General features: G+C 37.5%; 2 protein-coding genes across 3 annotated transcripts; both read right to left on the bottom strand.

Moving 5' to 3' along the window:
* Positions 1 to 874: 874 nt before the first annotated feature.
* LOC106935635 (fibrinogen-like protein 1) lies at positions 875 to 3,276 on the bottom strand. The gene is made up of 6 exons (XM_015016193.1): positions 3,100 to 3,276; positions 2,983 to 3,001; positions 2,762 to 2,847; positions 2,047 to 2,164; positions 1,660 to 1,845; positions 875 to 1,443 (listed from the first exon to the last, which is right to left on the bottom strand). The coding sequence occupies exons 1-6, from the start codon at positions 3,274 to 3,276 to the stop codon at positions 1,148 to 1,150; spliced, it is 882 nt and encodes a 293-aa protein (XP_014871679.1). The 3' UTR covers positions 875 to 1,147.
* A 2,126-nt stretch (positions 3,277 to 5,402) lies between these two features.
* Positions 5,403 to 11,366, bottom strand: LOC106935636 (microfibril-associated glycoprotein 4-like). 2 transcript variants are annotated; one of them, XM_015016194.1, is made up of 7 exons: positions 11,353 to 11,366; positions 7,730 to 7,795; positions 6,679 to 6,697; positions 6,510 to 6,595; positions 6,309 to 6,426; positions 5,987 to 6,172; positions 5,403 to 5,835 (listed from the first exon to the last, which is right to left on the bottom strand). In XM_015016194.1, exons 2-7 carry the CDS (start codon positions 7,787 to 7,789, stop codon positions 5,537 to 5,539), a joined length of 768 nt encoding a protein of 255 aa, XP_014871680.1. In that variant the 5' UTR covers positions 7,790 to 7,795; positions 11,353 to 11,366; the 3' UTR covers positions 5,403 to 5,536. The 2 variants fall into 2 exon arrangements, with proteins under 2 accessions (XP_014871680.1, XP_014871683.1); XM_015016197.1 differs by lacking the exon at positions 11,353 to 11,366 and adding an exon at positions 9,034 to 9,110.

Genomic DNA, 11,366 nt, shown 5'->3' with positions numbered 1-11,366 from the left:
CATTTACTGCGCTTATTGTGCGGAGGTGTTATTCTATTTTATTAATTTATTTCATAATTGAATAAATAAAATGCAAGAACGTAAGATAACGCAGAGCGCATGCTCATTGCTCTGATTATTTTCGTCACCTGTCATCTCTGCGCTACCTGGTTTCATACAGCGGGAGATAGAGTGACAACAGCCACAGTACGCTCCTTTTGATTTGTTACTTCTTGCTTGTTGCTCCTTTGGTCAGTGTTCATAGTTGAGTGTTTACCGTTAGTGCATTGTCATGATTGCTATGGTTAATGTTGCAGACAGTGGAGGTCTCTGAAATTGGCTATATGAGCAACCGCCCAGGGCATTATCTTCTTAGGGACGACATGAGACCTCTGCAGATTGTGGCACAGATGGAAGCAAAACAGAACAAAGAAGAGTTTGAATTGATAATGATTGGTTAAATTTATTTAAGCTCTAAGTATTTAATATATAGGTGTTTTTATGAGAATGTGGATCTTTCAGATCAATTTAAGAAGCAATTTTGATCATATTTCACATTTTATTGTATCATGTAAGACGGGGTGCTGGTCTTGGTCTTGGACCATAAAAATCCTGGTCTTGTCTCGGTCTCGATGCACTCTGGTCTTGGTCTTGTTTTGGTCTCAGGTTACGTGGTCTTGACTATAACACTGTGTTTGGTTATAGCAGTTGTTTTCCAAATTAAGGTCAATAATGAACAACTGTTTACTATAATTGCATCAGATATTTAGCAGCACCATGAAATAGTGAAATATGCAGGAAACCACAGGGTGTCAAACATTACAATCCCTATGGACTGACTTATTTATACATGTAACTTTTCAAGATTTTTCTATGTAAAAAAAAAGCCTTCATAGAGGATATGTTATGCTTTTTATTGGTATTGTATTTAGCAATTCTCTTGTTTCAATCATTTAAAATGTTGGTATTTGTGTCGACATTATCTATTGAATAAGTTTTATTTCTGTGTGCTACAACACCATTAAAAAAAACAAAGAAATGGCTTATGAAGACATTTATTTGTTTGCCATTTCCACAAGGAAACAACATATACTTTTTTCCAACACAAATAAATGGAAGCAATACCAAAATTAAACACATGGATGTTAACTGTAGCCAGGAGAGGTCATCAATCAGACTTGATCATCATCCTGCTGACCTTCGCCGAATAAGGCACTGGCTTCCAGGTGAGCCAGTGGAGGCCTGACCCCCAGCCAATCGGGTCGTCTGAAGAGTGCCAGTCACCGTTCAGGGCAGCGGAGCCGCAGCTGCTGTACCACCAGCCGCCACCATGGTTGTCGGTACACTTGTTGAAAGCAATGTCTCCCTGAATGCATGGGGAGCAGTTGTCGTTGTCGCGGTCGAAGGTACTGAAGCCAGCACCGTTTTGGTCAATGCCCGGGTAGGCACCGCGGATGGCGTCACCTGGGTGAAGAGACGGAAACTTTTCATCAGCCAAAAGAGATCGCTTTAATTCTCCAAACTGAGGTTTTGGAAAGTGTTCAGTAACAGAGACCTTAGATGTTACTGGGTCTCTGTTTATAAAAGAAAATAGAACTGAAATACTTTGTAAAACTTTGTTTTTTTCCAAAAACTCCACAGAATACGTCACCTACACAGAATGATTCATCCTCTTCTTACCTGCATCTCCACTGTACGTCCCAACATGCAGTCGATAAGCCGTTCCCTCATCTCCGATTCTAAAATCTTGGTACTCGGCAAACGCGTGGCCACCTCCATGATCCCACAGGTCCACCCTCAAAGTCCACACTTTATTTGTGTCATTAGTCAGCATGTGCATTTTCTCTAGTCCGAGCCAGTGGTCGTCTAAGGAATCAGAGGAGCAAATAAAGACAAACATCCAAATTTAGTTCCAATAACTTTGCCAATAAACAAAGTACTTGATAGAAGCTACTCCTGCTTGATTTTCATCCAACATTCAAAATGTTTGTCAAGCTTTCAAAAAGTTTTTTACATTTTCAAAAGTCATAATTGGCACACAAAGTCACAATAAGATGAGTCACGTACAAGTCAGGGATCCAAACCCGTGTCTGTACTGAGCCCATCCTCTGTCAAAGGACACCACTCCTCCACTTCGCCTCTGGATGACGATCCAGCCGTCCGTTTGACGCATCTCACAGTACACCTGAGGAAGGAAGTCCAGGAGAGAGTATACCACAACACAGTGTCATCATGTTTTAATGTTTATCTAAAAGGCTCAAATAGTTTCTGTTGAAAAACAAATCGATTCAAGCCGCCCAGAAAAAGACCTGGTCAGTTAAAATTAGTTTTGGAAAATCCATTTTCTAGATAGACGTAAAGAAGGAAACCTTCATGTTCGTTCAAACTTACTAAAACTGAGGAGCATCACACTGTATGTGCATCAGTGCGAAACATTTTTCAATTCTTGAAATGAACAAAATAGCACCAAAACGGTTATCTTTTTTATACAGTGGAGTATTGGGGTCATTGTAGATAGAAAAAAAAATACTCAGAAATTCTGAGATTAATCTCACATATTTTCTAGAAGTACCCTGGAAATTTCTAAGCTCTAAAAGTAGAATATTTGTGAGGGTAAAAAAAAATCAGAAATTTTCTACTGGGTCACTATCACCGCTGCTAACAACTAAAGTATGGGATGTTCAAACACATTTTTTGTCCCTGTCTTCTATTAAATAAGTAAAACTAATCTAAGTGAAGTTAGCTTGACATAAAAAGAGCCGCTAGCCATTCTGATAGCTACCCTGATGTGAGTTTCGGTTCCTGTTGGCTGGATGACGTAAACCCCGCTGCTTGCGTGTGGCGACTGAGCCCGAATCTTTGAGCAGTCTATTCCCCCAAACGTTTTCAGGAGGAAAAAAAACATAAGCAATTAACAGGATATCAAATGGAGTCTTTAAATATACAAAAAATAAAATTATAGCAAAACTACATACACATCATTAGTAAAGGAAAGCTGCTTACCTTCAGGAAAGTCTGCTCCCTGTATGGCAAAAGAAAAAAACAAACAAAAAACAAAATGATTAGGCAGGGCTTAAGAAATTGTTCAGGTCTTCATATTTTAAGAGGTCCAGTCGTTACCTGGACGGAGCGGCTCAACAGAGCCGTCATTATCAACCCAAGGAAGCCAAACAGAGCCTTCATTCTGACCTGGTTATAAGGCAAACACATTAGAATTGACTTTTTGAAGAAAAGAAAGCAAAAGAAAAAAAAAACAAGCTGACTTATTTGCAAACCACTGGATAAAAGTGTTTGCATCTGCGTTGTCCTTCCTTAGACACGTACCGTTTTACCGGGTGAAGATTGAATCTTAGGATCCTGAGAGGAATCAGTTTCCTTTAAATGCTGAAACATTACACCACACCTCCCTCTCCTTTATGATAACTTTTATTTTTTGTTTTTGGAAGTCACTTGATTTGTGAGGAGCAGTGACCGTCCTCCAACTCATGTCAGACAGAACTCTGAAAATCTGATAAGTGCGGCACGATTAAGCACCAAAAACATAACGTTTCTCGAAAAAAGATGGACGATAAACGGATAACGTATTGTGGAAGATATTTTTTTGCTGTACTGAATTCAGTTTAAGGGTTTTGTTATGTTTCTAAGACATAGAAACTTAACTTAGTTACTTTCTCTGGTTTTATGTAAGATTTCTTGTTGGACATGGAAAAGAAATCGTTTACATAGTTGATTTCTTAATACTATATTGAAAAAAAACAAATATGTAAAAGGTGTACAGTATGTAAGACCATATTTCCTTTCTAATGGTTCTGAAGGACTGTTTGGGTTTTTCTTTTTCTTCAGCTTCAAGAGAACCATCACTTAGCAATACTGAAAATTCTACAGATATTTTTCCCCCTACAAATTAGTTGAATATTATGTTGCTGTATTATCATAAAGGGCACTCAACTCGTTTAGGACTATTATTTGCTATTTGTTTCCTCTTGATATACAATTGTGCGCTGCTTTGTGTTGATTGAGCACATAGAATCCCACTAAAACCATTCAAGTTTGTGGATGTGACAAAATGCTAAGAAAAAAGTTGCTCTCCAACAGGTTTCATGTCTTTGGTGACGCAGACGTCTATGATGTTTTCCATCATTTTGCCTTTGAGTATCTTCTCTGTTAAGATATCGGCTGATTCGCTTGTCAGTGTGCAGGACAAACAGTCCTGTAAGTAGAAAACATTTGAACTCGTCATGTAATGTGGCCAAGATAAAAACAGACACCCATTGAAAACTCATAAGAGAAGGCATATGTGATATTCAGATTATCTTTACTGTCACTCAGCTTAACATCAAAGATACACTGTAGAGTGAAATTATGATGAATATTAGGTCACAAACAGAAGCCAGCCAAAAAAACTAGAGCGATATGAAAAGAAGTAGAACATAGAATGAAAACCAGATGAAAAAAGGCGAGGCTGTATAAATATATAAGTGCAGACCTTTGCAATTTTTACTGCGGTTCAGGACAATATGCAAATTGAAATGGATCAAATGAAGAGGGAATGTGACCTTTGACCAACCTTTCAAAAGCATTTCATGATTATGGGTGTAAGCGCTACTGGCTGATAGCCATTCAGGTTTTTTAAGAACAGGGATGATTACAGAGGCTTTGTAGCAGGATAGTCCAACAGATTGAGGCAGGAAGATGTTGAATAAGGACATGCATCAATTGATCTGCACACTCCTTCACCCTAACAGGTCTGGTAGATTTTCTTGGATTCGTCCTCCTAAGGGTCCATTGGACATCAGCTGGGTCAAGACATAGTGCCTCTTCCTCCTGACAGGGAGTGATTTTTTACTGCAGGTAAACTGTCCAAAATAGATATTGAGTTTGTTCAGGAAGTCAATGTTGACATCACAGGAAGTGGTAGTGATCCTAGTATGTGACAGATTTATTCCTCTGCCACAGGCTGCTGAGTGCCAACAGTTCACTGAGCCTGATGTGTACATTTTAGTAAAATTCATATTTGGTAAAGAGACACTTTACTCCTGCAATATCAGTTTATTCCATTTTATCTATGCTTTCCTCCATGTCCGGTCACTAACCTTCATAGAATGTTTTCCATAGTCCTTAAAGTTTGTGTTTCTGTTATCTCCTCTACTCATGCTACAGCTAGCATCTATGCTAATGGCACAAGCAATTTTGCCATGTTTAGCATAATTTGTGTTGTTCATGCTTTGATTGGTTGTAGTCCAAATCACATTAATATTAGTACTTAGAGTGGCTATACGTATGCGAGATAGAGCCTTGGCAGAGAGTTGGTTTCTCCTCTGTTTTTGGACAGGTTCTAATTCGATGATTTCTTAATTCTAGTTTAAAGCTAATCTTGAGCCTCATCTGTTTTGATTTATACAAATCAAAAACACAGAAAAATATTCCACACATAAAAACCTTTATTTTCAGTTTTATTTTTTAATTGAAAACTTGCATGGTTGAACTTTCTCTTCAAAGACCCATGACATCCATAATTAGCCAAATTAAAAACGTAAATCCAAAATAAAAAGCAGAATCAATTGGATTTGATCATCATTCTGGTGGCCTTTGCTGAATACGGCGCAAGAGGTTTCCACGTGAGCCAGTGGAGACCCGAAGCCCAGCCAATGTGATCCCCGGTAGAACGCCATTTACCGTTCAGACTGGCAGAACCGCAGCTGCTGTACCACCAGCCGCCACCTTCTGTAAAGGCACACTCCTCGTTAATGATGTCATCAAATATACATGGGGAGCAGCCGTCGTTGTCACGGTCGATGGTGCTGAAGCCAAAGCCATTTTGGTCGATGTCCGGATAAGTCCCAAGGATGGCATTGCCTTTGTGGATAGAGAGAACGCCTTTTAGAAATGTTCAACTTACAAAAACAAAACGCCATTCTTTGATATACAAACTTCCAACTTTATCTGAAAGTTTGTCTTCTGTTATGGTGTACAAAACACACTAGAGTATGGTTAGAAATGAAGTTACCTGCATTTCCGCTGTATCTCCCAACATGCAGCTTAAAAGCTGTAGACTCCTTTCCAATTCTGAAGTCACTGTACTCGGCATATGCTGTGCCGCCTTCATGGTCCCACAGGTCCACCCTCAAAGTCCACTTTTTATGTTTGTCTATAGTTAGAAGATGGACTCTCTCCAGACCAAGCCAATGGTCATCTGAGGAATCGGCAAAACACAATATTTTTATTGTCTCTACAATCTCCGTCAATGTGGAATCCGAAGCTTCAGAAGACAAACGCGTTCTGCCTTAAGTGGAGTAAAAAATAAGCAAAACAATAAGATTGTTACATACGTGCCAGAGATCCAAAGCCATCTTTGTAAGAGTCCCACTTCTCGGCAAAGGATACCACCGGTCCACTCCGTCTCTGAAACACTATCCATCCACCATCTGGACGTATCTCACAGTACACCTGTAGGAAAAGTCCAGGGAACATGGAGCATTTGTAGAAGCTGAAACCTTCTCGTTACAGCCTTATCAAGTCAGATTCAGAACCTTGAAGTGGGCGTTGCCTCCAGCTGGCTGGATCTCATAAACTCCGCTGGACGCTTGGGGCGACTGTCTCTGAATCTCTGAGCAATCTTTTTTCAAATAGCAAGAGCATCAACATTAGAGAGATTCCGGAAAGTTTTTACTCAACAAGCAGTAGCGAAACATTCCTTACCTTCAGGCAAAGCTGCTTTCTGTTAAAGGAGCGCAACAACACAGATTCAGTAAGACATTTTGTATTCGATAGTCGGACAATTTAAGAACAAGAAAATGGTGGATCTATAAAATGTGTATCCAAAGCCAGATTTTGCTATGTAAATTAGGAACACTGTGTAAAATCATTTGACAATTTTAAATTCTGTACAATTCAACTGAAAACAAAGGAGAAATCGGCAACACTTTATTTGAAGGGGGTTGAATAAGACTGTCATGACACTGTCATAAACACATGTCATGAACATGAATAAGCCTTCATGAATATTTATGACTTGTCGTAAAGCGTCATTCGGTAAATTATGACACTTTTAATACAAAGTTGACATTATTCAAAATGTCTGTTATGACAACTTGACATTAACCAAGAAATCATTACTGATATAAATTTGTTCTAAAAGTTTTACTGATTGCACTTTAAAAATTAGGTAACTTTATGTTATTAAAGGTAAAGTTTAAACAGTAATGATTTCTTGGTTAATGTCAAGTTGCCATAACAAAGACATTTTAAATAATGTCAACTTTGTATTAAAAGTGTCATAATTTACCAAATAATACTTTATGACAACAGTCATAAATATTCATGAAGGCTTATTCATGTTCATGACANGTGTNATGTCATGTTTATGACAGTATCATGTCAGTCTTATTCAGCCCCCTTCAAATAAAGTGTTACCGAGAAATCTAGTAATTAAAACTGTTTGTTTTTATAGGTGTTTAATACATTGTTGAATACAACATTCTAACATCAATTATAGTGAATCTAATATAATCAAATAATCAAATATATAGGCAGAGCGCTTTTGGCCTTTCTCCTAACTTATTGCAATGTCAAAATAATCCATAAATACGCTGGTGGGGTGAAGATAGAAAAGCAGGACATTAATGTAAACAACATGTTTCTTCAGAACTGATGGCAATATCTAAACTGATATTTTAGATATTACATTTAGTATGCAACTAAATGTAAAATGTATTTTGGCATTAGTAAACTCAGATGTCAAAGGACTTACCCCAGACTGGACCGAGCTGCTCAACAGAAGGAACCCAAGGTAGATGAGCAGAGCCTTCATTCTGACCTGGAGTCAAAAAGTGAATTTTAATTAAGTTTTACTTGTGGTTAAAATAAAACAGAAGCTTAGAATATACCTCCTATATTCTAGCAACTTTACTATTTAAGTTGTAGATGCGAAAAACATTTCAGTGCGTCTTCTCAAACTGCATCATGTCACCCAGATACTGTGCCTGGGAAACGCACATAAGGCACCAAGATGCAAAAAAATAATTTTTTTGTATTTTGAATTCCTCTTTTGAGCACTTTGAACGTACAAAAACTCTGTATGTCTTTGTCAAACAATAAAACAAAGCTTTGCTGCATACTAATTAATTCTTTAATTAGTTGTTTTTTATTATTATTGTAGCTGATTTTGTTTGAAAAACCAACACAACCTCAGGGGTCTTGTTTACTGTTAATACTTTTATTTGTCACACAATGTAGCTACAGAAACAATATATTGCTTAAAGTTTTTTTTTTTTTTATTATTTAAGCAACAGATGTCTCTTTTCCATAAGACCCACATGTAAATTAGTGAATATGTAATTCTGCTGTAAATATAACTAAATACTGAAAATGTATAATTGCTGCTGAAAATCCTAAATCAGCAGAAAAGCTATAAATGCAAAAACGTGCATATCCTGCTGGGATAAAAATGACAAATTAAATTTTAGTACTGTATTTTCCACACTATAAGGCACACCAGATCATAAGGTGCACCTTCAATGAATGGCCTATTTTAAAACTTTTTTCATTAATAAGACGCAACGCATTATAAGGCGTATAATAGACACTACAGTAGAGGCTGGAGTTAGGTTATGCACCAACTAGGTGGAGCTACACTAAACGGAATGTTAACAAAACAGTCCGACTCCAGTCGGCGAGGAGAGCCTTCCGCAACTGGGCCGGGGCGTGTATCTTTGCTGTAATTTTTAACAATTGATTCAATTTTAATCCACTATGCAGTTTCTTTTTACATAATTATTGGATTATTATTTGCAGCCACGCACTACGTTACATTGCAGAGGTGTGATGGCCAAACCCATGGCCACACTCCTATGTCAGTAACTCTTTTTTTATGCACAATTTATCTTTTCATACAAACACAACACTTTAGTTTCAATAAAAACAATTATTAGTTGATTTACATACATTTGTTTTATTTGTTGGCACGCACATTTAGTTAACAGATGTATTTATATCAATTTAAAGTTAATTTTGTTTGCTTAAGATTAACTCTTTGTTTGTTTTGCCGGTACTTACCTGCTTTGGAGTTGCCAGACAAAAGATGGGGACCAGGGTTCAGCAGGCTTAAATGTTGATTGGACTGCACCACTAGTTCCGGCTGGCAGGGGGAATGTGTAGTTTCTTTGTTTAGATAAGTTTTGCATTTAAGTAAATATTAGTATTTAAAGTTTAATATTTTTCATTTTCATTTTTGGGTCTTTAGTTTAGCAAAACTTAGCTGTACTGTTATTTGTTTTTGTTTTATTTGTAATTGTATTCTGTTTAGTTACCCCTGTTGTGTCTTAATTGATCTGATCAGCCAGTATATACACACCTGTGTGTCATGTTTTAGTAAAGTCAGCTAACCGCAAAACTATAATTTTGGAGAAAGAGCAAAAGTCCTTCGACAGTATGATGAAGGATGAGCGTACCGTAGTACTGTTAGACAGTTGTCCAGAAGTGGTATAAATATTGGAAATTATTATGAAGGACATGTTTCTGCAATACTGATGGTGAGACAGAAACTGGTCACTGAGCAAAACTGCTAAACCAGCAGGAACATCTATTGATGACTGGTTGATCTTTGCGTGCAGCGAACGTCTTTACCTTTGTCCATGTCTGGACTAAGGAGAAAAGTTGCAAGACAGAAATGCGTTCTGTGAAAGAAAACATTCAGACCAAACTGAACATTTCCAAACGTATGTAAAATCAGACCTGAACATTTGAGCCACAATTCCTTTGTGGATGCAGCTGAGTGTGGCATTACATTACTATAGATCAGGGTGCCCAAAGTCGGTCCTCGAGGGCCGGCATCCTGCATGTTTTAGTTTTCTCCCTAGTGGTAGTAACAACCTCCTCTCAGCAAGTCAATGTTCTCCTTAGGCCTCTAATGAGCCATCATTTGATGCAGGTGTGCTAAACCAGGGAGAGAACTAAAACATGCAGGATGCCGGCCCTCCAGGACCGACTTTGGACACCCCTGCTTTAGATGGAACCGGGTTTAACCTGTTGGTCTCAGGTTGTCATTCACAATGACAGGGGTGTCAAACTCCAGTCCTCAAGGGCCGCTGTCCTGCAGTGTTTAGATGTGCCACAGGTAAAAAACAGTGGAATGAAATGGCTTAATTACCTCCTCCCTGTGTAGATCGGTTCTCCTGAGCCTTGCTAATGACCTAATTATTCTTTTCAGGTGTGGTGCAGCAGAGGCACATCTAAAAGTCACTAGACTAAAAGTCTAAAAGTCACTAGAGGACCCAAATTTGGGTCCTCTAGTGACAGACAGGTTAAGATAAGGAGCAGGATGATGGATTTTTCTGAGTCCAATCTTGCAAGTTTTGAAGTAACGTAGATAGAATCCAGAACTAAAACTAATAGATCTGTGTGACTGACACAGATAAAAAAAAAATAGTTATGGGCAAGAAACATCCAGCAGGTCTGATATGTTTAGAGAGCTTTTGCAAGGTAGAGTGAGGAAATACTCACTCTGATGATGTGCTGTAACTGACTCAAAATTTGTCAGATATTGGTCTAAGGGTGTGTACATGGCCTGATTCATAATGACCTCCTTTTACTTTCCATAGAAACTGGCACTTTAGCATGAATGAGTCTGTATTTTACATCCAAGATAAATATAAATATCTTGTTCTTACCCCAAACTGGACTGAGCAGCTCAACAGAAGGCCCAGAATGAAGGCCAGATAGTTGGCCTTCATTCTGACCAGACACCAGAGTTCTGAACAATTTTGATGTAAAATATTCGTTATTTAGTCAATAACTTAAACACATGACATTTAGAAGACAACAACTCATTATAGGATGTTGTTTGTAAAGTTGCACAGTACAAAATTTAACAGCATTAATTTCTTTTTATCAGCCTGTGCTAAAAAAACTCAAATTGGGTGGTCATTTTTCAAAGTAATATTTTCACCATGTTATTCATACATTAATAAATGTCAGAGTTCCAAACTGAATACGTAATTTGAAGTTAAATATTCAGTTTGCAAACTAAATATTTCAAATACAATATTTAAGTAGAATGCTAAATATCTAATTTACAAACTAAGTCCCAACTTAAATATTTAGTTTGGAAACTAAAATATTTAACTTCCCAACTAAATATTTAATTTGAATGCTGAATATTTAATGTTGCTCCTACATTTATTAATGTAGGGGCAACATGGACAAAAAAAAAAAGAACACCCAGATTTTTTCTCTGATATTCTAAATAAACCAAATTATTGCTCTTAATTTTTTACTGTTTAACTTTACAAACTGCAAACCCCATAGATTGGAACCTATTCATTTCCACAGAAGGTAAAAATGACCATTAATGTCCGTCTTTCTTTAAATACATACCTGTGTGGTGAGAA

Source organism: Poecilia latipinna, unplaced genomic scaffold, assembly GCF_001443285.1.
Source record: "Poecilia latipinna isolate Pla-1442-1.1 unplaced genomic scaffold, P_latipinna-1.0 Scaffold1991, whole genome shotgun sequence".
Classification (NCBI taxonomy): Eukaryota; Metazoa; Chordata; class Actinopteri; order Cyprinodontiformes; family Poeciliidae; genus Poecilia; species Poecilia latipinna.
Note: the sequence above shows the minus strand (reverse complement) of the source record. Positions and strands in the feature narration are given on the sequence as shown.